This window comes from Bos mutus, chromosome 6, assembly GCF_027580195.1.
Source record: "Bos mutus isolate GX-2022 chromosome 6, NWIPB_WYAK_1.1, whole genome shotgun sequence".
NCBI classification, from domain to species: domain Eukaryota; kingdom Metazoa; phylum Chordata; class Mammalia; order Artiodactyla; family Bovidae; genus Bos; species Bos mutus.
Genome location: NC_091622.1, coordinates 25,078,082 through 25,105,791, shown reverse-complemented (window position 1 = coordinate 25,105,791; position 27,710 = coordinate 25,078,082). Strand labels below are relative to the sequence as shown.

Genomic DNA, 27,710 nt, shown 5'->3' with positions numbered 1-27,710 from the left:
TTACATGTGAAATCTAAAAAGTTATACAAATGAATTTATTTACAAAACAGAAACAGACACAGAAAGCAAAATTAAGTTACCAAAGGGCAAAGTGGGGGATGAGATACGTTAGGAATTTGAGATTAACAGATACACACTACTCCATACAATATAGATAAACAAGGACTTACTATGTAGCATAGGGAACAATATTCAATATCTTCTAATCACCTATAGTGGAAAAGAACCTGAGAAGGAATAAAAAATATATTTTATAAATATAGTGTGTATGCATAACCAGATCACCTTGTGATACACCCAAAATCTTGTAAATCAACTAAACTTCAATAAAAATAAACTTTTAAAAATTAAAAAAAAAATGAGAGAAAATCCAATTATTTCAGCAGACATATCTCATTTTGATGCATTTAAATACTAACTAAATTCCCCACCTTTACTATGTTCCAATACAAGTGACTTTAATATTACTTAAGTTTTTAAATAAAGTACCTCAGATAAACCAAAACAATTTTGAGAACATAGTAAAATAAGAAAAAAATTACAATTATTTAAATAAAAACAAAATTTTAAATATCTCAGAAATTAGTCATTTCTAATTGTCATCTTCACCTTCTTGTCATCAGCAATCCAAATTAGATATGGACTTGGAGTGAACAGAATTGTATCCACCCAAAAGATATAGTTCAAATCCTAATATATGATACCTGTGGATGTGAACTTATTTGAAAACAGTTTTTGTAGATAAAATCAAGTTAAAATGAAGTCACAGTGGATAATGGTGAACCCTAATCCAATCACTGGTATCCTTAAAAGGACACAATACAAGCACAAAAGACAGAGGGCAGAACTCCATGTGATGACAAAGATTTAGGTGATGCAGTTTCAAGCCAAGGAACGCCAAGGATTGCTGGCAACCACCGACAGCTAGAAGCAGCCAGGAAGGAATCTTCACTAGCCTTCTGAGGGAGTATGAGCCAACCAACACCCTGATTCTGGACTATCAGTCTCCAGAACTATAAGAGTACATGTCTTTTGTTTTGAGAATAAACTACTGTTGTTTTTAAATAAACTACTGTTGTTGGCAGTATTTTGTTACGGCAGCCCTGGAAACAAATGTAGGGCTTATATAATTAGTGAAAATTAAACTACATGGTGCTTGTAATGACCTTTCCCCACTTTTCAATATCAAACTGAGCCTTAGTCCATATGGAATGATTTAAATTATAAGCCTAACATTTCATGCTACTAACTATACTTAGAAAAACCTGTAACTTTGAAAAACACAACTTAAGACACAAGCTCTATTCTTCTACAACTGTGGGGGCTTTTCTTTATTTACATACATTTCTCACAGACCTTTAAATGGGTTACTGTAATAGATTACTAAGAATAAAGCAACAAAAGAGACAGTGAATGTCAATATTAAATTCAGTGAATTTTTGATCAAATATGTATATAATCTGAGATGCCAATAAGTAAAAAAAAAACAGAAACTTAATTTATCCAAACCTAGTAACTAAGGCTTCTGAAGTGTTACTTTAGCTGTGACAAAGAATAATCACGTTAAATATAACTGCTCTACATTTACTGGCAGGAACTAAAACATCTACTAGCTCCACCATCTCTTGCCAATGCCCTCATATAAATGTTTGGTTATAGATATTTACATTTCATGAAATTTAAATTCCTTAGTGTTTTTCAGCACATTCACACAAATAATACAAATATGGCAACTCAATCCTATCATCAATAACAGAATTATACATGATGTGGACAGACACATGTATATACAATTATACGCATATTTTCATACATGCTTATAGTATTTACAGAAACATATTTACATTAGCTTAAATATTATTATACGATAGACAGATGCACATATAAAGTTAACTTTATTTGCTTAAGAACCAACATTATTTTAAAGAAGTACATATGGAAAGAAAAGGATAGCTGCCAAGGGCTACTTTTTTAAGAGCTGTTTCTTTTTAAATTTGGGTAATGACAAAAATGGATCACTATGCCTTTTTTAAAAATAAGTTTATGTATTTATATTTGATTGGGCTGGGTCTTCACTGCTACATGTGGGCTTTCTCTAGTTGCTGTGCATGGGTTTCTCATTGCAGTGGCTTCTCTTCTGGAGCACAGGCGCTAGAGCACGTGGGCTTCAGCAGCTGCAGCTTGAGGGCTCTGGAGCGCAGGCACAGTAGAGTGCACGTGCTTAGTTACCCAAGGCTTGTGGAATTTTCTCAGACCAGGGGTCGAACCCGTGTCCCCTGCATTGGAAGGTGGATTCTTAAGCACTGGACCACCAGGGAAATCCATCAACAGCTTTTTAAAATAATCTAGCCTGAAAAATGGGCTTCTCTGGTGGCTGAAAAATTAATTTTGTAATTGAAATCATTTACCTTGATTATTTAAATTAAGAAAATATATTAAAGTCTTAAGTCCTCAGTGCTTGCCTTAGAACCACAAAATGCATCACACACACACAAAAGGATAGAGATGGGTCCATATTCCAAAAGACATCAATGTTTGAATATAATTCAAACAAATTCAATCAAATCCAGGAATACTGGAATGGGTTACCTTTTCCTTCTCCAGGGGATCTTCCTGACCCAGGGATTAAACTCATGTCTTCTGCACTGGCAGGTGGATTCTTTACCACTGAGCCACCACAGAAGCCCCTTATCAATCCAATACTTCTTTCTTCCTAAAATCACTATATTCCTTTGAAATAATTAAAGTGAATATAAAAGCTGCAAATAGAAGGTAATTTCCCATTCAGAAAATTTTGTTAGACTTAAAGGAGATTTAGGATACTTGCCTCCACAAATAAGTAGGCAATAAATCAGAAAGACACTGATATAAACATATAGTAATAAAACTGAAAGGTCTGAAGGCACATTCTGAAGAACACAATCTTGTAAATAAAAGAACATAGATTTACTAATAGGGTAATATTCTCAAGTAATGTTTGTTTGAGGCTTAGAAAATTTTTTATTTTACATATTTAACTCTTATGCAAAAACAAAAAAATGCTTTCTTATGAGTATTTTTTATCACTTAATTCAAAAAGTTAAAAAAAATTCACAACAGAAATAAAAGAAAATGAAATTTCTTTCCAATTCAAATATTCTGTGAAACACCTCACTTTCTCCTGATTTTTCCTTAAACTTAAGGAAAAAAAAAAAAGTGATATTAGTGTGGTACAGAGTTCACTGTAGATTCAGTGCTATTTTCTTTATCCTGCTTTTCTTCCTCGTTCGTTGAATCTAGTTCATGCCTATTTTCCTCCTCACTGGAATCACTGTTTAATCCACCTTCAACTCTGGCGAATTTCTTGTCATGTGAACAACTTTCACAGGCTTGGTCTGTGGGAACAGCTCCTTTCCTTTGGGGTAAAATAGTGAAAAATGCTTCTTGCCAGTCTCTTGTCTCCAGGTATTCCAAAATAATCTCAAACACTGCAACGAAGACAAACTCCGTTTGTTTCTTAGCCTAGCTCATCACAATGCTGTATACTTTAAAATACATTGCTTTTGTGTTAAGAGTGCTAGCATGTCCTAATAACTACTTTGTTCTTATTACTTTCTTCTCCTGTATTAGCTGTCAGAGCTAATATGTCCCAAGGCTCTCAAGGCTGCTACTTTGTAGCTTTTCCTCATATCCTTTCTTAAGCACTCAGAGGTTTACCATTATCCATTGTCAATTATAATTAATAGACAGAGGACCCCTCTTTGGTTTCCTTCTTATTCTTCATTCCTTCCATATCTCTATCCTTTATATGCAAACAAACAAACAAAAAAGGTGGGGGAGAGCTACCATTAATCTAAATTTCTTCTAGCTTTCCACTCACTCTGGGGAGTGTCTTGTCTCCCTTTTTTTTTTTTAAATACTGTCCCGCCAAGTTCTTCTCACTTTAACACATTGATGAAAGGGTAAATTTGGATTACTTTATGATAGAAAAGGAATCCATTATATATCAAAAGTCTTGGAAGAGGTTCATTCCTTGAATCAATAAATTCATTTCTATAACTCCCTAGAGCCTGCTACAGAGAAATTTAAAAAACCCAATTAATAGTTGTGTACTAACAAAAATCTCTACTAAAAAAAATTTCAAAAAGCAAAACTCCAGGCAAAGACTTAAGTCTGAGGATATCTATTATAATATTTACAGCATATTATAAATATTATAATATTTACTATAATGTAGTAAAAAGAAAAACATGTCAACAGAATGGCTGTATTATTGTATTGATATATTCAGATGAAGAAAAAGTTACACAGCCATTAACAATGATTCAATAAATATAAACGGAGGGAAAACACCCCACATTTGTAACATTTTATGTAATAGAGTAAGAATCCAATTATATAATAAAGGATATATATGCAAAGGAACGGAGAAGGCAATGGCACCCCACTCCAGTACTTTTGCCTGGAAAATCCCATGGACGGAGGAGCCTGGAAGGCTGCAGTCCATGGGGTCGCTGAGAGTCGGACACGACTGAGAGACTTCACTTTCATTTTTCACTTTCATGCATTGGAGAAGGAAATGGCAACCCACTCCAGTGTTCTTGCCTAGAGAATCCCAGGGACGGGGAAGCCTGGTGGGCTGCCATCTATGGGGTCGCACAGAGTCGGACACGACTGAAGTGACTTAGCAGCATGCATAGGAAAAGAACTTGGAGAAACACCAAAAAGTTACTATGAAGTATTTCTGGGTAGTGAAATGACACCTACTTATTTTTCTTTACACTTTTTTATACCTTCAAAACTTTCTAAAATATGCATGTATCAGTCAAACAAATCATAAATGACTACATTTTAATTTTCCAAAGGTATATATTTTCTATTTTTACAAAATGTGAATAGAAGGTTATTTTTCAGTGTTCACTCAGGTAAATTTTTAGCTTATAAGCTTATAGCTTACCATGATTAACTGCCAAAACTTTTCTACTATTCATCTTCACAAAATTCCCAAGGGGAAGCTGTGCATGATCAATTCCATGATCTGATGCTTGTTTATACGTGAGTCCCTAAAACAAAGACATCATCACCTGGACTAGAACATTATATTATTTAAACTTAAGTCTATGATAGAATAAATAATTTTTAGGAAAGACTTTAGTTCAGAGAATGTAATCTGAATTTGTGTGTGTATATTTAACAGCTAATTTGAAAACATTCTCTTGATAATAAGTATAGTCAGAATGTTGCTGGTATTTATTTTAACCAAACGAGGAAACCAAAGACATTAAGCTGTCTATCCTGTCACAAAGTTCGTCAGTGGCAGAACCAAAGGAAAAACCTGGCTCATGCCTCCTGACTCAAGCAGCTTCTCATCACTCCACACTGCCTTATTCTCAGCTTATTCAAACTGAATTCTTATAGAAGCATCATCACTCTTCTCATGAATCTGAACGATAGAACTGTTTCAATTATATAGCACTAAGAGGCACAAGTGGCAAAAACTGATGAGATAAAAACCTGAATGAAAAAAATTTCCTATTGTCCATAAATTTTATTTTTTCATTTCTGTCAATTAAAAGAATGCTGAATTATGGGGGAAAAAAAAAAAAAACAAAACCCAAAACCCAAAACCCAACCTTAGCATGGTAGCATGGTAGAATAAAAAGCTTTAGAAAGGAAATCAACTTAAATCCTGTCTTAGGACTTTGCTTTAATGAAATGTAAACATTTTAGAAATTCTATTAATGTTACACTTAATTTATGTGTGAGAAACAGAAAAGTAAACAAATAATACAACTTTCAGCGGAACAATACTTAACTGGATGCATGAATTTCAACTTAAAAAAAAACGATGAGTATGAATTATCTTTTCAAAATTAAAATCCTTAAAGCCTGGGTCTAATCAGGACTAAAAGAGCCCAAAGACATAACACAGGAGGAAAAAGAGCTAAATTTCTCAACTAATAATTTGCATTTTCCAAAAAATAATTATTCATTTATTGGCCACTCCATGCTACACATCTTGTGGGATCTTATAGTTCCCCAAACACAGATTAAACCCAGGCCCTTGGCAGCAAGAGCACAGAGTCCTAACCACAGGACTGCCAGAGGAATTACCAATAGTCTGGATATTTTAGAGGCCAATATTTGATAATAGATCAAGTCAGGTCTTTTTGAAAACAAAATTGTTTTACTTCAGAGAAACATACAACATCAAAGAAAAAAACTAGTTCTACAGAAATAAGAAAACAGAATTTTTCTAAGAAAAAAATAGGCTAAAGACCATTCTGATAAAATTCCCTACGATGCTATAGAGCTGTACCGTCCAACTATAGCCACATGTGACTATCTAAACTTATTATAATTTTTAAAAACTCAATTTCTCAATCATACTATGCACAACTCATGCTCAACAGCCAATGGGTTACCATACTGCAACATGATGATATAAATACTTCCAACAATGCATAAAATTTTCCTGCACAGTGGTGCTATATGAGAATAATGAATTACTGTGTATTATTCTGCTGACAACATTTCAGCAGATACTCAACTAAATAAGTTGACCTTAACTTAGCACAATGCAACATAGCTGGAAAAATACAAAATAATGTTTTCTTTTAGAAAGTGTATTTCTATAATTTTTTGTTTTTTTATTATTATTATTATTTTTACTTTACAATATTGTATTGGTTTTGCCATGCATCCGCCACAGGTGTACACATGTTCCCCATCCTGAACCCCCTCCCACCTCCCTCCCCATACCATCCCCCTGGGTCATCCCAGTGCACTAGCCCCAAGCTTCCTGTATCCTGCATCGAACCTGGACTGGCGATTCATTTCTTATATGATATTATACATGTTTTAATGCCATTCTCCCAAATCATCCCCCCCTTCCTCTCCCACAGAGTCCAAAAGACTGTTCTACACATCTGTGTCTCTTTTGTAACTTTTCATTTGAATGAGGGTAAGGAGGTGGGAAGAGACAAAAGTACAAATTAAAGAGGACAGAAAACACATCCCATATAATCACATATTTGAAAATGGGCATAAGTTTACCAATTTGGATATAAATTTTGGTATAAATTAATATAAATTTTACCAGCAGCCTAGAAATTGATTAGCAAAAGCAGCATTTATCAATACAGAAAATCATTTAAGCATGTGGGCTCCAGAGCAATCTGGAGTTTCAAGTGTCTGCTACCTATTATTAATGATTTTAGATTTAATTTTTATATGCCTCTGGTTCCTCATCTGTAAACTGTGCATACTAACAGCATTGACTTCACTGGGTTGCAGTAAGGATAAAGCAAGCTAACATATGTGAAATGCTTTGCTTAGCTAGAAAGGTGACCAAAATATCACTGTACTCAGGAAACACAAGCACTCAGTACTTACTATCAAGAAAATTAACATTACTATCAAGAACACTGGTACAGCAATTTTTTCAAGTATGAGCAAAAGCAAAAATAAAAACTTAATAGTATGTACCTTGTGATGGTTGTGATCTACTAATCCTCCAATCACATAGGCCTTTGATTCATCTAATTCCTTTAATACATTAGGTGAATCTGAAGTAAGATAAATCAGGTCTTCTTTCTGTATGAATTCACTATAGTGCTCTGGTTTGATATGGATATCCTTTAAAACACAAAGAGAAAGATGCTATTAATTAATAGGATTTTGTGAAAATTGGCTAAAAATGATTATTTTCTTTTCCCTAGACAAACCCACCCAAAAAACATATGACAGGAAGTCTGAAAGAATATTTTAACAATGTCTTATTTAGAACCTATCACTCGAACATCTTTTCACCTCACATCTCAATTATTTAAGTAGCCTCCTGATGCTATTTCCACCTCTAGCCTCAGATCCCTCCAATTTACTTCTTCACATGGCTGGGGGACTCGTTTTCTGAAAACACTATTCTCAATGTTTCATATTTATGTGTAGGTTAAAATTCAAGCTCCTTAACTTAGTAACTCTCACCTCAATACAGCACCAATCTATCTTGCTAACTTTCTGTTCCAACAAAACAAATGCATTTGTTATATATTCGCTCACATTGTTCTCCAGCCAAAGAATGCCTTCTCCAATTACTTCCTTCTCCATTTATATGAATCATCAAAAATAAAGGGCTTACAGATTTAATAATTTTCATGTATCGACTTCCACAAAAATAGACATTTGAAATCTTCTTTACCAAAACTATCAGGTCAGAGGTACAGGCTGAACAACAGTAGGCAGAATTTTGCAAATTGCACCAAAAGAAAAAAGGAAGATACATCACAAGGTTTAGATGGCACTTCTCAATAATTTTTGTGGAAATAAAAAAATGAAGCAGGAGACCTCTCACATAAGTGTATATAGCCTATTGATTAATAAGCAGCCATTTTTCTGGAAAATGATATACGATAAATATGATGCCTATGCTTAATAAAGGCCCCAAGAGGAATGTGCATAATTAGAAACTTGTGAACTCATATGTCTCTGGAAAACTGGTGGTATAAAGTAATAAATTTTACAAGCCATAACTGAAATAACTGAAAGTACGCCTACTCTAACTCATTACAGTATTTCTTAGGAAAACAGGCATGAACATAAAACTTTGTAAATATACTATACTTTAGAACTTAAAAAGACTTTTGAAAATGTTTTATACTATAGACTATTAATAAAATAAAAAATGCAGTCATTATAGGATTAGTGAGTGAGACAGGGAAAGTCTGTCACAATGAAAACTGGCTTGGAGAAAGGGAAAAAGTATAAGAATAACCCACCACTTCTCTGAGTAGAATAGGATTAAGGTTCCTTAGGGATTGGTACTAAAGCCAATCTATACATCTGTGTCTCTTTTGCTGTCTCGCATACAGGGTTATCGTTACCATCTTTCTAAATTCCATATATATGCATTAGTATACTGTATTGGTGTTTTTCTTTCTGGCTTACTTCACTCTGTATAATAGGCTCCAGTTTCATCCACCTCGTTAGAACTGATTCAAATGTATTCTTTTTAATGGCTGCATAATACTCCATTGTGTTTATGTACCACAGCTTTCTTATCCATTCATCTGCTGATAGACATCTAGGTTGCTTCCATGTCCTGGCTATTATAAACAGTGCTGCGATGAACATTGGGGTACACATGTCTCTTTCAATTCTGGTTTCCTCGGTATGTATGCCCAGAAGTGGGATTGCTGGGTCAAATGACAGAGTAGTTTAGTTCAATAGAAAAAAAAAAATGTGAGCCACATACGTAATTTGAATCCTTCTAGTAGCCACATTAAAAAACAAATGACAAGGGGCTTCCCTGGTGGTCCCATGGTTAAGATCCACCTTGCAATGCAGGGTACATAAGTTTGATCCCTGGTCTGGGAAGATCCCACATGCTGCGGAACAACTAAGCCCATGCACCATGACTACTGAGCCCCAAAGCTGCAACTACTGAAGCCCTAGTGCCTAGAGCCTGTGCCCTGCAACGAGAGACGCCACAGTAATGAGAAGCCTGCACACTGCAACTGGACAGTAGCCCCCGCTCACCACAACCAGAGAAAGCCTGGGCACAGCAACGAAGGCCCAGCACGGCCAAAAATAAATAAATAAGAAAATTTAAAAAGTGACAAGAAATACTTGAAATTAATTTTAACAATACATTGTATTCAACACAATATACCTTAAATGTTATCATTTAAACTTATAATAAATGTGTTTTTTTCATTTTAAGCAGATATCTTACATTCTTTCTCTTTTTTGTACTATCTTTGAAATCCAGTGTTTATTTGACATTTATAGCACATCTCAAATCACCAGTCACACTTTAAGAGTTCAGTAGCCATGTGTGGATAGTGGACATCAGAGGGTATAGAACAGATTTAGAAGAAAACAAATACATTTCCAAATTTTAGAGTGACTTCACTCTTATAAATAATGTATAGCCAGTTTGCTGGGTTGAGATTGCATATAGACCTTTAAATTCTTTCTTTTTTCAAAAAATATGTTTTAAAGTTGGCAGTAAAATAGCAAGTGAGATTTCATGAAAGAAGGTACAAACTATATCTCAAGTCTCTTAGCGTCTCTCCTTGGTAAACTTAGACTTAGGTACAGTGGTACACAGGGTTTGGAGCTGCTGACTCATATTTGTTAGCACTATGTAGAACTCAGGTAAAAAATGTAGACCTTTAAGCCTAAAAATACTTTGTATTATATGAGAGTTAATCGATTTTAGTTACCTTCCAGTTGACCCATCCTTTGTCATTTTCATCCATATTCTTTTTCAGCTGGCCTCCATGGCTTGTCAAATAAAACTGATAAAGAGATTGGCAGGCATAGAAAAAGAGACTGAAAGACTATTAAAGTCAATATTTTATTTCCTCTCTCACTAATTTGACTATCAATGAAACACAAAATATTTTCATTCTGGACAAAAATTAATTTATGACATTAATTTAAAAATTAATTTATGGCTTTAAACATGACAAGATTTATCTTTGATAGAAATGTGTATTTTTGTGCATCTCCTAACCCACTAACTTCTGTATTCCACTTACATTTTCATTCCATTTTCTAAGCAGTTATAATCTGCTCTTGTTTAATGATCACTTTTCTATAAAATTCCTGCTTCCATGTCATTTCCCTTCTCCTTCTTTTGCCACCACTGTTATTTTTTACTAGTCCAAAGTCTTCATAATTTTGCTTTGACTTTAAACCCTGAAACCTATTTGAAATCTAATCAAGGGTGAAAATAATCTAAAATGTGAAAATATAATATTACTATCACTTGATAAAAAGAAAATATCTAACCACAATTTTAACAAGATTTTCTAGTTTTTAACATCAGTGAGTCAGAGTTAATTTTTAGCGCACTTAGAATTAAAACAATAAGAAAAATGACCCTACTCTTACGAGCAGTCAATTAGTCTCACAAATCACTCCCTCAATCCTTCAAAATTATCAGTGACTCAAAATCCTTTTAAGTAGAGAAAATCTGGCCAACAGGCACAATGGCACGTATCAGCCTGGGGCAGTTCCCCTACTCCCCAGAAATGAAGGATTGAGAGCTGAGAAACTGGTATGAAAATACGCGTGTGTCCTTTAATGACGATGGTCAACTATACAACAATGAACAGGTCAAGATGTATAGGACTGATGACTGGGTACAGTGTGTTTGAAAATAATATATGAAAAACATTTAAAATATTCTCTTTTTGTAGAAAAATAGAACATTTTCCCAAAGAGACATTTAGCTTATTAAAAAATATTACCTGTAACACTCATTCTTGTAAAGGCAATCAGGATTATGTATGCCTTTTCTGAAGGAAGATATAAAAGGAAACTGGAAGTTTGTTTTAAATTTCTCAAACATACCTGCACAGGGTGCAGTGCTCGTCGATTTTCTGCATAACATCGTTGAATCTGCTTATGAAGTTTCTTAATGTCCTATAAAAGAGTGCAATTTTTAAAGTAATATTTTCAAAATTACCTGTGGCCATTTCATAATCTGAGTGGAACAGAATAAGCAGGAAGGATAACTAGATAGGTACATTTCTTCTTTAGAAATACAAGTCCTTTCTGACTAATTTCCATTCAATTTCCTAACATATTATTTAATAATTAATATAAGTCAATACTCTGTAAGTGACCCATAATTTCATATTTTGTATCCACTTAAAATATAAGTTCATGAAAACTTTCACTCTTCTTAGGAGACAACAAAAGAAAAAAATAAAACTCTTAGAGCCATAGTATTAAAATTTTCACAAGTTAAAAAAGTTTAGAAAGTAATTAAAACATAGTAGCATTGTTTAAACAACCAAGTTTCTCAGACTATTAAATAATCCTCTTAAGCCAATCATATTTTTCCCCTTCCTTTCAGTTAGGATTAATAACAAAACCCCCTATAGCTCTTTACGATTAGTATGCAGTTACTGAGTTTCATAACCTATTACAGTACCTGTCTTTCCCTCTGTCTATACATATACATATAAATAAAAGTAAGTTATTAGCTATTTAATACTTTAATTTAGGGCCACAGATTTTGAAAAGCTTAACTTAGGAAGCATTTTTTAAGGAAAAAATTTAAAAAACAATTTTTTTAAAATCTAAAAGTTGGGTTTTTTTCTGGCCACTCTGTGCAGCATGTGGGATCTTAGCTCCCTAAGCAGGGATCAAACCTGTGCCCCTCCACATTGGAAGTGAGGAGTTTTAACCACTGGACCACCAGGCAAGTCCCAACTTAGTATGTAAAGCTGGTTTGGTGGTGCTGACTTCTCTTAGCTTTTGCTTGTCTGTAAAGCTTTTGATTTCTCCGCTGAATCTGAATGAGAGCCCTACTGGGTAGAATATACATTCCTATACTCTAACAACAGAAGATGAGAAAGAGCAATCAAGGAAAGAGTCCCATTTACCATCTCATCAAAAAGAAAAAAATACCAGGAATTAACTTACCCAAGGAGGGAAAAGACCTGGACGCAGAAAACGAGAAGATACTGATGACAGACATCAAAGATGTGTGACACAAACAGATGGAGAGATAGTATACCATGTTCTTTGATTGGAAGAATCCATACTGTGAAAATGACTACACTCCCCAAAGTAATCTACAAATTCAATGCAATCCCTATTGAATTACCAATGGCATTTGCCACAGAACTAGAACCAAAAAATTTTACCATTTGCATGGAAAAACAAAAGATCCTGGAGAGCCAAAACAATCTTGAGAAGGAAAAATAGAGCTGGTGGAATCAGGCTCCCTGACTTCAGGTTATACTACAAAGAAAGCTACAGTCATCAAAACTGTATGGCACTGGCACAAAGACAGACATAGTGATTGATGGAACAGGACAGAAAGCCCAGAAATAAACCCATGCATCCATCATCAACTCATCTATGACAAAGGAAGCAAGAGTACATGATGGAGGGAAGACAGTCCCTTCCATATGTGGTGCTGGGAAAACTGAATAGCTACAAGAAAAAGAATAAAATAGAACACTTCCTAAAAACATACACAAAAATAAACTCAAAATGGATTAAAGAGCTAAATGTAAGGCCAGGTAGTATAAAACTCCTAGAGGAAAATATTGACAGAACACTCTTTGACATAAATCACAGCAAGATCTTTTCCAATCCACCTCCTAAAGTAATGAAAATAGAAACAAAAATAAACAAATATGACCTAATTAAGCTTAAACACTTTTGCACAGCAAAGGAAACCATAAACAAAAAAGGTAACCCTCAGAATGGGAGAAAATATTTGCAAAAGAAGCAATCGACGAGGGATTAATCTCCAAAAAAAATAGAACAGCTCTTGCAGCTCAATATCAAAACAAACAACTCAAAAGATGGGCAGAAGATCTAAACTGACATTTCTCCAAAGAAGACATACAGATGGCTAAAAAGCACATGAAAAGATGCTCAACATCACTAATTATTAGAGAAATGCAAATCAAAACTACAATGAGGTATCATCTCACACCTGTCAGAATGGCCATCATCAAAAAATCTACAAACAATAAACGCTGAAGAGGATGTAGAGAAAAAGAAATCCTCCTACACTGTTGGTGGGAACATGAACTGGAATAGCTACTATGGAGAATAGTATGGAGGTTCCTTAAAAAACTAAAAACAGAATTACCATATGATCCAGCAATCCCATTCCTGAGCATACATTCAGAGAAAACCATAATTCAAAAATATACATATATCCCAATGTTCACTGCGGCACTATTTACAATTACAATAGGACATGCAAGCAACGTAAATATACTTCATCAGATGAATGAATAAAGACGATGTGGTACATACATACAATGGAATGTTACTCAGCCATAAAAGGAAAGAAATTGGGTCTTTTGTAGTGATGTGAATGAACCTAGAGTCTGTCATACAGAGTGAAGTAAGAAAAAGAGAAAAACAAATATATTAATGCATATATGTGGAATCTAGAAAAATGGCACTGACAAACCTATTTGCAGGGCAGGAATAGAAGACACAGATATAAAAAATGGAGTTGTGGACACAGGGGGAAGGAGAGGGTGAAACTGAAAGAGTATGCACGACCACATGTAAAACGAGTACCTAGTGGGAAGCTGTCGTGTAAACACAAGGAGCTCAGCCCAGTGTTCTGTGATGACGTAGACAGGCAGGATGGACGGTTCAAGAGGGAGGGGATATACACATACATATAGCTGATTCACACTGTTGTACACTAGAAACCAATACAACATTTTACAGTGATTATACTCCAGTTAAGAAAAAAAAGAAGACATGGTACATTTATATAATGGGATACTACTCAGCCATAAGAAAAGAAATAATGCTATTTACAGCAGCACGGATGGACTTAAAGAGACTATCATACTAAGTGAAGTGAGTCAGGCAGAAAGACAAATGTGTGTCACTTCTATGTGAATCTAAAAATATGACATAAATGGACTTATCCACAAAACAGAAACAGACAGACAGAGAATAGACTTGTGCTTGCCAAGGGGTGAGAGAGAGATAACTGGGGATCTGGGATTTAGCAGATGCAAACTACTACACACAGAATGGATAACAACAAGGTACAACCGTATAGCACAGCAAACTATATTCAATATCTTGTAATCATAATGGAAAAGAATATGAGAAAGGATAAATGTGTGTATATATATACATATATATAAATGCATAACTGAGTCACTTTACAATAGAAACTAACACAACATTGTAAATCAACTATACTTCAATAAAATAGTTTAAAAAACACATACACACAGGAAACCAACAAAATAGCCTAGAGATGGAAGCAACATAAATGTCCACTGACAACAGATGAATGAATAAATAAAAAGTGGTTTATATATACACTAAAATAGTGTTCAAGCTTAAAACGTAAGGGAATCCTGACACACACTACAATGCAGGGGCTTCCTAAGGGGTGCGGTGGTAAAGAACCCGCCAGTCAATGTGGGAGACATGGGCTCCATCCTTGGGTCAGAAGATCCCCTGGAGTAAGAAATGGCCACCCACTCCGTTATTCTCGCCTGGGAAATCCCATGGACAGAGGAGCCTGGTGGGCTACAGTCCATGGGGTTACAGAGAGTTAGACATGACTGAACAACTGAGCACAGAACAGTGAAGACATAATGCTCAGTGAAAAAAATCTGTCACGAAAGTAGGATTCCACTTATATAAGATACACAGAGTAGACAAATTCATAGAGACAGAAAGTAGAATGGTGATGCCAAGGGCTCAGGGAAGGGGAATGGAAATGGTTGTTCAATGGGTATAGAGTTTTAGTTTTGTAAGATGAAAAAGAGTTCTGGAGACTGGCTGCACAACATAAGTGTACTTAGCGCTATTGAACTGTACACTTAAAAGTGGTTAAGATGGTAAACTTTGTTATGTACATTAAAAACCACAATTAAGAAAAAAAGATGCATTTTAGTACATAAATTATATCAAAGTAATATTACATATTAAAGCAAGAGTTATTAAACCTAGTTCAGCTACAGGATTTTTCTGACAATGATTCATGATACCTTTAATACCATCAAGCTGTCAAAACTGCAGTCAATGATAAGGCGGAGTGGGCTGTGAACAACATCTCTTCGAATACGTTTTCTGTCACTTCCATCTGAATTTGACTCAGGTTGACATTGTCGCTCTAATTGCTTTCTCTTGCGTTTTTCCTTCCGTTTTTGTCTAAAATTAGTAGAAAACAACTTTTTGTTATTTGGATATTTACAAAACTTTTCTAAACAAAAAAAAAATTATTTTAAAATCAGTAGGCTAAATCATAAAAAACTGCTACTTCTGTGGATCAAAAATTGTCAAATACCAGAAATTTTAGATAGTCTAAAAGTTTTACATAATAAATGAGTCTGCAAAAGCAAAATATTTTTTACACAGATCTGAACTATAAGTTCATTTATTATTGGTAGCACGTTATATGGGGCTTCCCTGGTAACTCAGCTGGTAAAGAATCCACCTGCAATGCAGGAAACCTGGGTTCAAGGTTCGATCCCTGGGCTGGGAAGATCCCCTGAAGGAGGGCATGGCAACCCACTCTAGTATTCTTGTCTGGAAAATTCCAATTTCAGAGGAGCCTGGTGGGCTACAGTTCATGGGTTCACTAAGAGTCAGACACAACTGAGTGATTAAGTACAGCACAGCACACAGCCCATTATATGTACTTAGAAAACTTTTAAAATACTGAGTTTGAGAGTTATAAAAAATTTTACTTTTATCATTTCCCTACATGATTTTCAAGCAACAATTATAACCATATGTAAAAAAAAGTAAAATTGTTATTCAACATAGATTCAGATATCCTAGCCACAGCAGGCAAAAGAAAAAGAAATAAAATGAATCCAAATTGGAAAAGTAAACTGTCATTGTTTCCAGATAACACAATGTTGTATACAAAAAATCCTAAGGATGCTAAAAGAAAATAACTGGAGCTCAACAATGAATTTGGTAAAGTTGTAGGATACAAAATTAATACACAGAAATCGATTGCATTTCTACACACAACAAACATCAAAAAGAGAAATTAAGGAAACAGTCCCATTTTACCATCTCATCAAAAAGAATAAAATGCCAGGAATAAACCAACCTAAGGAGACAAAAGACCTAAACTCTGAAAACTATAAAACACTGATGAAAGAAACTGAAGATTACACAGATACAAAGATATACCGTGTTCTTGGATTAGAAGAATTAATATTGGGAAAATGACCATATTATGCAAGCAATCTATAGATTCGGTGCAATTCATATCAAAATATCAATGGCATTTTTCACAGAACTAGAACAAAATTTTCTGAAGCTTGTATGGAAACACAGAAGACCCTGAATAGCCAAAATAATCCTGAGAAAAAAGGATGAAGCTGGAGGAATCATCTTCCCTGACTTCAGACTATACTACAAAGCTATAATCATCAAAACAGCATCACACTGGCACAAAAATAGAGGCACATACATCAATGAAACAGAAAGCCCAGAAACATGTCAATTAATTAATATCAATTAATCTATGATGAAGAAAAGAGTACAGGAAGGAGGAAAGACAGTCTCTTCAGTAAACGGTCTTGGGAAAACTGAACAGCTACAAGGAAAAGAATGAAACTAGAACACTCCCTAACACCATACACGAAAATAAACTCAAAATGGATTAAAGACCTAAATATAAGGCCAGATACTATAAAGCTCTTAAGAGAAAAATATAGGCAGAAAACTCTGACATACATCACAGCAAGATCTTTTCTGATCCACCTCCTAGAGTAACAAAAATAAACACAAAAATAAACTTAAAAGCTTTTGCACAGGAAAAGAAACCATCAACAAAATTAAAATACAACATATGGGCAGGGGGTAAATATTTTCAAATGATATAACTAACAAGAATTTGCTTCCAAAATAAACAAAAAGCTCATACAGCTTAATATTAAAATAGAACAAAACAAAACTGAACAACCCAAACGAAACTTGAGCAGAAGACCTAAACAGACATTTCTCTAAAGAAAACATACAGATGGCCAATAGGCACATAAAAAGGAGCTCAATGTTGCTTTGGAGAAATGCAAATCAAACTACAATGAACTATCATATCACCTCACACCAGTCAGTATGGCCATCATCAAAATGTCTATGAATAACAACTGCTAGAGGATGAAGAGAAAAGGGAGCCCTCCTACATTGTTGTTGAGAATGTGAATTTGTGCAGCCACTACAGAAAACAGTATAAAGATTCCTTAAAAAACTGAAAATAGAGTTACCATATGGTCCAGCAATCCCACTCCTGGGCATATAGCCAAAGAAAACTCTAATTAAAAAAGATACATACACCCCCAACATTCATAGAAGCACTGTTTACAAAAACCAAGACACAGAAGCATCTAAATGTTCACTGACAAATGAATGGAGAAAGAAGACGTGGTATATATACACAATGCAATGTTACCCAGCTATAAGCAAGAATGAAATAATGCCATTTGCAGCAGCATGGATGGATCTAGAGATTATCATAAGTGAAGTAACTCAGACAAATATGTTAGCACTTACATGTGGAATCTAAAAAAAGTGATATAAATAAAGTTATTTACAAAACAGCAGTAGACACACAGACACAGAAAAGAAACTTACGGTTATAAGAGTGGATAGTAAGGGCGTAGGAAGAAAAGTTAGGAGTTTGGGATTAACATACACATTCTGTGCTCAGTCACTTCAGTTGTGTCCAACTCACTGCAACCCTAAGGACTATAGTCTGCCAGGCTCCTCTGTCCATGGGATTCTCCAGGCAAGAATACTGGAGTGGGTTGCCATGCCCTTCTCCAGGGGATCTTCCCAACCCAGGGATCAAACCCATGTCTTACACATGTTCTGCATTGGCAGTCGGGTTCTTTACCATTAGCACCACCAACAAGGACCTACTGTATCACACAAGGAACTATATTCAATGTTTTGTAATTATCTATAATGGAAAAGAATCTGAAAAAGTATGTATGTATATGTATATATGGGGCTTCCCTGGTGGCTCAGATGGTAAAGAATCTGCACAGAATATGGTAGACCCAAGTTTGACCCCTGGGTCGGGAAGATCCCCTGGAGAAGGAAATGGCAACTCACTCCAGTACTCTTGCCTGGAGAATTCCATGGACAGAGGAGCATGGCGGACCACACTCCATGGGGTCGCACAGTTGGATACAACTGAGCAACTAACATATTCACTTTTTCATATATATATATTTCACATATATATATATATATATGTGAATTAACTATGAAAAATAAAGTGTTAGTTGCTCAGTCGTGTCTGACTTTTTGTGACCCCATGGACTGCAGTGCGCCAGGCTCCTCTGTCTGTGGAATTCCTCCAGTCAAGAATACTAGAGTGGGTAGCCATTCCCTTCTCCAAGGGATCTTCCTAACCCAGGGATCAAACCCAGGTTTCCTGCATTGCAGGCGGATTCTTTACCCTCTGAGCTACCAGGGAAGCCCATAAAAATAAAATGAAGAAAAAAGTGTTAGTTACTCAGTAGTGCCTGACTCTTTGCAACCCCATGGACTGCAGCCCACCAGGCTCCTCTGTCCATGGAATTCTCCAGGCAAGAACACTGGAGTGGGTAGCCATTCCCTTCTCCAGGGAATCTTCCCAACCCAGGGATCAAACCCAGGTCTCTCACATTGCAGGCAGATTCTTTATCATCTGAGCCACCAGGGAAGCTCTTCAATAAAAATAAAAGTTCTTTTTTAAGAAAAAGCTGCTCCCATTTTTTTAAAAGTAAAATTATGAAAAAAAAAAAAAAAACCTCAGGTTTTTCTCTCATCTACATCAACAATTAATTTTCTAATAAATTTTATCTTTCTACAATAACAGCTTAAGCCTAACTGCTCTTACCAAAACCTGTAATAGTTCTAGCAAAATCAATGTTAGGCCCAAACTTGACCTTTCTGAGATGATTATTTTTGTTCCATATCTAGGACATGGATGCTAACTATATCCTTTTTATAAACTGGTTACTTTAGAAATTGGGGTGCTACTCACAATACGTGTGGGTGAGAAAAGTGTATTGTGTAAATTCAGCAACACTGCTAAAAAAAAGAAAACAATTTAAAACAGTTTTAGTAGCCAACTGACAAAGTGAGCTAACAATATGTACAGTCCCAATTTAATTAACATAATTACTATTGCATAATTATGTAACTGCATAATTACTATATTGAAGGTTCAACATTCCATATCTCTAAATAGGGGTAGAATATATGCATTTTTATACATACTTGCGGAGTTCTCGTTGTTCTTCCCATTGTTTCTGTTTCATTAGCTTCTTCATTTGCCGTTTAGATATTGGTTGAAACCTTTCACTTGATCCAGGCTTCTGATTTTGCTCTCCATCTTCACTTAAGTTTTTCTGTCTTTCAACATTACAAGTCTCACTAAATGCTGGCAACATTTCAGATGACATTATTTGATGCCTCTGAAAAATTGAAAAGCAACTCTGACATGAACAGATGATTTACAACCAAAAAAAAAAAGTTAAAAAAAAAGACCAAAGGATGCGATTAAAATGAAACCATATTAGTAATGAAAAAAGTGCAAATTTAGGCAATCGTCATTTACTGGCAAAGATCATTTGATGAAATGGGCTATTTTCATACACTATTGGCAGCACAGAACAATTTTCCCAGAAGACTACTCAGACCTGTATGTTTGAAGAGATTTAAAATGTTGATACTCTTTCTTACAATAATTTATTTCCTTAGAATTCCTGTAAATTAATTAGAAATATAAACAAAATTAATAGAAAAGAATACATGTATTACTGCTATTTTTAACAATAAAAAATTAGAATATCACCAAATGGGGACTAAATATAAATTACAGTTCACCTATAACACTGGATTGGAATACTAAGCAGCCAAGAAAAATGTTTCTCAATATTATTTAGTGATAAAGGGAAATAATTATGTTAAATAAGAAAATCAAAACAAAAAATGTTCAATTTTCTTTATATATATATATGTGTGTGTATATATATATACACACACACACACACACACACACACACATACACACACATTTTAATTCTGACCCACCCATGGCTTTCTGCATTTTCCAAATTTTATATAATGAAAACATAGTTTTATAAAAGAAAAACATATTATTTTTTTTTTAAGATATGGAAAGCACATTTTTGTACTTGTTTTTAATACTGTCATACAGGAAAAGTGCTAATTTCACTATCTGGGTGGACACTCAACAACTGATTTTTGACACAAGGTATGCTATACATTTCTAAATTTTGGACAGTACAGAAAACAAATTGAGTTGCCCCCCAACATATTTCATTATAAATATGTAATTATAAATTTTTCACTTAAGTCACAGCTGAAAAACAAAATATGTAAACTGACTCTGTAATCAGTTTACATAATATGTAAACTGACTCTGTAACTCAGGGCCATCTAAAACATCTTATTTAGATTTAACCACCCACTCTGGTAGCTCAGTTGGCAAAGAATCTACCTGCAGTGTAGGAGACCCAGGTTCGATCCGTGTGTCGGGAAGATCCCCTGGAGAAGGAAATGGCAACCCACTCCAGTATTCTTGCCTGGAAAGTAAAGTCCCACGGACAGAGGATTCTGGCGAGCCACACTCCATGGGGTCGCAAGAGTCAGACACGACTTAGCAACTAAACTACAACCCACATCTTTACATCCACTGTTTAGAGCTAAACTTGCCTTTAGAGCAGGGAAAATGATAGAAATACTGAAATATCTTTTCTCTTTAATTATTAACACCATAGCTTAAGAATATGTGTTCTTTATCCCTATCAAAGACTAAGCATGAAGTCTGCAATATTCTATCAGTCTTACACAAAAATGGGTAATTCTTCCCTTTCACAGGGATAGCTAACAAGTCTGTGCGGAGAAGCCAACATCTAAAAGGAAAAAGAACAATCGCCACAATTCAGAGACTGGAAAGAAAAGAACTTCACAGAACATAATTTGAGCAGCAGTTTCATTACATGGTTCTTGCCTTCTTTAAACATGCAATGATGTAATAGGACATATGGGGTACCTAAGAAAAGTTAGAAAGTTTATCAAATTTTGACTGCAAGACAAGAAATTTTAAGATGTATGATTTAGGGGCTAGAGCAAAGCCCTGACATGTTACTTCACTGCAAAATTACTAAGAGGGGGAAGAATCATCTAGGAATACAAGAGTTCACAAGTTTTCTTTATGCCACCAACCACTTTTTTCCACTGGATCATAGAAAAAACAAGAGAGTTCCAGAAAAACATCTATTTCTGCTTTATTGACTATGCCAAAGCCTTTGACTGTGTGGATCACAGCAAACCGTGAGAAATTCTGAAAGAGATGGGAATACCAGGCCACCTGACCTGCCTCTTGAGAAACCTGTATGCAGGTCAGGAAGCAACAGGTACAATTGGACATAGAACAGACTGGTTCCAAATAGGAAAAGGAGTACATCAAGGCTGTATATTGTCACCCTGCTTATTTAACTTATATGCAGAGTACATCATGAGAAACGCTGGGCTGGAGGAAGCACAAGCTGGAATCAAGATTGCTGGGAGAAATATTAATAACCTCAGATATGCAGATGACACCACCCTTATGGCAGAGAGTGAACAACTAAAGAGCCTCTTGATGAAAGTGAAAGAGAAGAGTGAAAAAGTTGGCTTAAAGCTCAACATCAGAAAACTAAGATCATGGCATCTGGTCCCATCACTTCATGGCAAATAGATGGGAAACAGTAGCTGACTTTATTTTTCTGGGCTCCAAAATCACTGCAGATGGTGACTGCAGCCATGAAATTAAAAGACGCTTACTCCTTGGAAGGAAAGTTATGACCAATCTAGATAGCATATTAAAAAGCAGAGACATTACTTTGCCAATAAAGGTCCATCTAGTCAAGGCTATGGTTTTTCCAGTGGTCATGTATGGATGTGAGAGTTGGACTGTGAAGAAAGCTGAGCGCCCAAGAATTGATGCTTTTGAACTGTGATGTTGGAGAAGACTCTTGAGGGTCCCTTGGACTGCAAGGAGATCCAACTGGTCCATCCTATAGGAGATCAGTCCTGGGTGTTCACTGGAAGGACTGATGTTGAAGCTGAAACTCCAATACTTTGGCCACCTCATGCAAAGAGCTGACTCATTGGAAAAGACCCTGATGCTGGGAAAGACTGAGGGCAGGAGGAGAGGGGGATGACAGAGGATGAGATGGTTGGATGGCATCACTGACTCAATGGACATGGGTTTGGGTGAACTCTGGGAGTTGGTGATGGACAGGGAGGCCTGGTGTGCTGCGATTCATGGGGTGGCAAGGAGTCAGACACGACTGAGAGACTGAACTGAAACACTTCTTTTAAGGGACATCATCTCCTAGAAATGACAACTCAACTTTGACTCTCCACTGGAAAGTTCACTCGGCAGGGCTAACATCTGCTTTTGCCCAACATTACACTGGCAACGCTAACACAGTGCCAAGCACTTTGTAGACGCTTATTATGTACAGGTAGAACGAATAAATGAGTGAGTGTGATATTATAAAGGGCTTCTAAAGGCAATGAAAATTGTAACATCAAACATTTATTAATTCTTACTATACTTAATAAAAAAGTTATTATCTAATTTACTCTCTTAAAAAACCCTACACACAGAAGTCGCTCAGTCGTGTCTGACTCTTTGCGACCCCATGGTTTGTAGCCCACCAGGCTCCTTGGTCCATGGGATTTTCCAGGCATGAATACTGGAGTGGGTTGCCGTTTCCTTCTCCATAAAAAAAACCCTAAGGGGTAGTCATATATGCCTACTTTGCAAAGGAAGAGGTACAAAGATTACTTGCCCAAAGTTACAAAGCTCTTATATAATTCCTAAGAAACAAGGCACCTACAGCAAATGTTGCACAAAATAGGTCCGCAAATACTTGTTGAATGAAGTAATGGAGCGAAGATTCAAGCCCACATCCAACTCTACTGTCTTCTAGAAATCCAAAGTCTTATTTAGAAAATGGGAATTTCCAAACAATGTTAAAGAGCTGTGTTGCTTTCACCCACCTGCTGTTGAAAGGCTTGGGGAAGACCTGTGTCACCAAAAGGTAATGGACGGGAAAAACCCTTTGGTTCTACTTGTATGCCAGTGCACCAAAAAAAAAAAAAAACAATCGGGAAACTTCCTAGAGATCACTGCCAAAAGTTTATGTCTGTGACATCCTGCCTTCCAAGCTTGCAACACATGACAATGGCAGATAAAATATTAAAAGGGGAAACAAAAAAAGTATAGCTTTTCTCAAAATTAAGAACAAGGTCTGCTGTGTTAAAACAGCTGAGAGTTTTCCTATCTTTAAAGAGAAAAATAATAATACAAGACAGAGGATGGGAGACAGATGGGAGGCAATTTAAGATGAACCCTTACACTGGTGTTAGGGGTGAGGCTCCTCTTTCCAAGAAAAAATGCCTAACAACAGGTAAAATTAAAGATAGCTTATACAAAGCTGACTACTTGGGGGAAACAGACACCAGCCTTTTGGCTACAACCTGGGCCCAGATATGAGGTGACATATGAACGTACAATATGACTGAAATTCTCAATCACAGATATAGGCTCTGCTATTGGTCTGAAGCACTGAAAAGGGTCATGGGGTGGAAGGAACCACAAAATCAGTAGCAGACAGAGGTAGTTTGGAAAGGAAAGCTATAATTCCATTCCAGATGAGTCTGCAAAGCAAAATTATAAAAGGACAGGAAATGAGGGAAAAAAAGAGTTAATGAAGAATAATAACCATAAAAACAAAAATTGAGAAATTGATACACAAAAACGGGCATAAAAATAGCAAAACAAGAATTCATTAAAAAAAAAAAAAAGGACCAATTTGGAAACCAGGAAGTGAAGTCATAAAAATTTCAACATACGAGGCAAACTCCAGATTATTGGAGTCCAAGAGGTAATTGATGAATTAGAAGACAACCTCACAATCTGATTCAGAGTTCAGACAGAAAAATAAAATGAAAAAAATCGTATGTCTGAGCATTTAAAAAATGTGAGTAACAGCTTGAGAGAAACATAGGCCAAAAAGGTAACTGGAGGTAAATGTAGAACCTTGAGCACATTCATTAACTTTTTTTAATCTAGAAAATAAGGTTACTACTCAAGAAACAGGAGACAGAGGGAACACAGTAAGCCTGAAAAGATAAGAAAAATTTTAAACATGAATTGTGATTCCGAGGATCACTTTTATTTCCTTTCCAAAAATAAACACATGAATAAAAATTAGCAATGAATATATCCAAAACAATATAGAAAACATAAGCTAAACCTGCCCCTTAAGCTAAATGTGCGGGTTTCCCAGGTGGCACTAGTGGTAAAAAAAAAAACTAAAAAAACCTGCCGGCCAACACACCGTGGGTTCCATCCCTGGTCAGGAAGATTCCCTGGACGAGTGCATAGCAACCTACTCCAGTATCCTTGCCTGGAGAATCCTCGCACAGAGGAAACTGGGCTACAGTCCACAGGGTCGCAAACTGTCGGACACAACTGAAGCGACTTGGCATGGAGGAACACAAGCCAAACGTGCAGACTTTAAGGCACAATTAAAAATCAGAGGAAACAAATTGCTTTCTTCATGAAATTGATTAATATTGTAGGAGAGAATATTTCTATCATCAGTGGCATCGGTTTTCACTAGTTTCCTACTATGATCAAAAGAGCAAGTGTTGATTGGCTCTAGACTGTGAAAATTTTAATATAACAAAGTACAGTAAAATTTTACAACTCATGCACACCAGGGGGAGCTTTCGCCTTTCCCAAGAAGTCCAAGTTAAATTTAATTTGCTTATCATTGCATACTAATATTTTTAAAAAGCCTATCAAATACAAAGGTCATGAGCTTGTCAATATCATTATCACCGCTATTTTAAAAGTTATTTTCAATTAAGAAAAAGGAATGTAGTAAAAGAAAAGTTTTTAAAGCTTTGAATAAGCTAGATACATTGCAGGGAATGATGCAATGATCAAGCATCAAATGATGCTAGATTGAGATCCTTTCATTATTGCTTTCAACACACTTTACAAAGACATATACCAACTCCTACTGCCTGTAACATACGGTAAGCATTTAACTATGCACTAGTTTGTTCAGATTAACCTGTTAAGTAAAATATAAACACCATGGCAGAGTTTGCATTCGTCCCTCACATGCAGTGCTATTCACTGCACATTTTAATTCATTCACCAGGTTCAACCAACTTTGTAGCAATTACAGAAATAATTGTGCCAAATTTAGTTTACTTGAGCACTGAATTTTTTTAAATGGTTCGTTTAGTTAGATATAGATTATCTGGTGGTTTTATGAAACTATGGATAAAGATGACTAAGGCAATTTTGTGTGGGATAGATTAAAAAAATTGTATCTCTATTATCCTTGTATTTCCACTTCTCAGCACAACTCCTGGCAGGGAGATTACACATTATGAGTGTGACTGGCCGAAAGTTTAAAAACAAAAAAAAAAATCATGGCTTTATTGATTGGGCTAAAGTCTTAATAATTTATAACACAGCCTCCTTTCCAGAAACATCCAAAGGAATGTCGAAATAACCGCAGAACGGAATTAAATGACCTAACGGTGGTAAAGAAGGAATATCCTTTTTTAAAACGCGAGGGCCAGATTTGCAATAACGACTCGGTTCAGCTGTGAGGTCCCTTAGGCAGAGGCCTGGGCCATGATGGGGAAAGGCGGAGGATTTATAACAAAAAAAGCGAGAAATGTGCTGTTGCTATCCTCTGTGTACCTCTAGAAAAATTCCTGAATTTAAACACAAAATGTTTCAGGGAAATTCAGTAACACCTTGGACTTCTTAAAATAGTCCTCAGCTCACCACGGTGGGGCCTAACAGCACCTGCAGCAACTTTCCCCTGGCCTCTCCCCACATTTCACAGCGCTCAGAGACATCAGCCCTCGTAGGAAAAATGAGGAAAATGAGGAAAAACGAGGTTTAAAGACGAAAAGCGACTTGCCCACGGTCACTTGCCAATAAGTGGCACAACCACAACTCGTTTTCCGGCCTTTCAGAGTCCAGATTTCCCTCTCCCTTCATTCTTGGGAAGCGAACACACTTCACATACTAGGACCCGTATCTTGACCCCAAACAGAAGTCGACAGCAAGAGGTCCTATACTAGTGACCAGAGCCGAGCCCGACTCTCGCCTCCATGTCTCAAATGCGTGGACGCATTCCAGAGGCGGGGTTAATTTGCAGCCGACGAATCAGAAAGCTGTTTGGCGAGCCGAAGGGGCGCGCTCTCTCTGACGTCACTTCCTTCCGGAGCTGGGTCTTTGCTACCATTTTCCATTATCCCACTTACCTCTTGCCCGGAAGCCCTATTGCTAGTGGAAGGCGGGATCGGCACGCGCTCCTTTTGCTCCCGGATTATATCAAAAGGTAGATGAGCGCAAGCCTCCGCGCCAAGACACTTACCGAACAGAGGAGTTGTCGGGAAATCTGATAACCTCTCAGAAAGCTTTTTGTAGTGGTCTTTACCACTCGAGAAGGTCCTCTTTCGGAAACTTCAACTCCCAGAGGCAGAGCCGGTAGCTACACGTAGAAGGCTACGGAGGTTACGTCTTACGTCAGCCCACTGCGCCAACTCCGGACCCGCAGTGGGAGAAAGGGGCGGGGTTTGTGTGGGGCGGGGTCTGGGGTTAGCGTTTCTGGAGTGGGAGGTGTTTGAGTAATAATACCTGTTTTTCCAATACAAGGCAGGCATACACCTGCCGGCATTTATTCATTTATCCTCGTGGGCATGGCAAGGGATGTTAAGACATTCCTACTCTTAAAAATGACCAACACTAATAAAGGGCTTATAATTCTTCCACGTTTGAGATGAGAAGAAAGCATCTCTTGCCTAAATTATTTGTATTTATAATACAGGAGGTTTTCAGTATCACATAATTTTACACAACTCAAGTGGAAAATTAGATTTTAAAAGTGAATCAAGCTCCCAGTAAGAGGTAATTAAATCTAGAATGTTTACGCCTTTTCTACCTTACAACCATAAGTCTTACTCTCCATTCATTCTTTGAGCTGTTTTTCATATACTGTTTTGTAAGACATCGGGTGACGTTTCATTGTTTATAATGGCTGACTTTCCTATGTAATCTTTTTGATATATATATAGATCAAGTCACCTGAGGGAGAGCTGTAACCTAATCTGGTTGATGGTCATTTTCTATT

The 27,710-nt window shown here is 36.2% G+C and overlaps 1 protein-coding gene across 4 annotated transcripts in view; it reads right to left on the bottom strand.

The window, feature by feature from the left end:
- The window catches only part of TRMT10A (tRNA methyltransferase 10A), a 46,014-nt gene extending 18,862 nt beyond the window's left edge, over window positions 1–27,152 (bottom strand). For 2 of the 4 annotated variants that reach the window (XR_011464476.1, XR_011464478.1), the window contains exons 1-8: window positions 26,955–27,152; window positions 19,738–19,934; window positions 15,495–15,657; window positions 11,341–11,412; window positions 10,206–10,280; window positions 7,468–7,617; window positions 4,937–5,042; window positions 171–3,467 (exon numbers count right to left, since the gene is read on the bottom strand). Coding sequence is in view for 1 of the 4 variants with exons in the window: in XM_005910302.2 (XP_005910364.1) it covers window positions 3,202–3,467; window positions 4,937–5,042; window positions 7,468–7,617; window positions 10,206–10,280; window positions 11,341–11,412; window positions 15,495–15,657; window positions 19,738–19,922 (1,017 nt within the window). In the remaining 3 variants the exon portion in view is untranslated. Of the gene's footprint in view, window positions 1–17; window positions 3,468–4,936; window positions 5,043–7,467; window positions 7,618–10,205; window positions 10,281–11,340; window positions 11,413–15,494; window positions 15,658–19,737; window positions 19,935–26,495; window positions 26,702–26,954 lie in introns of those variants that run through there. The other 2 variants (XR_011464477.1, XM_005910302.2) reach the window with 2 other exon arrangements.
- Between the last annotated feature and the right edge of the window lie 558 nt (window positions 27,153–27,710).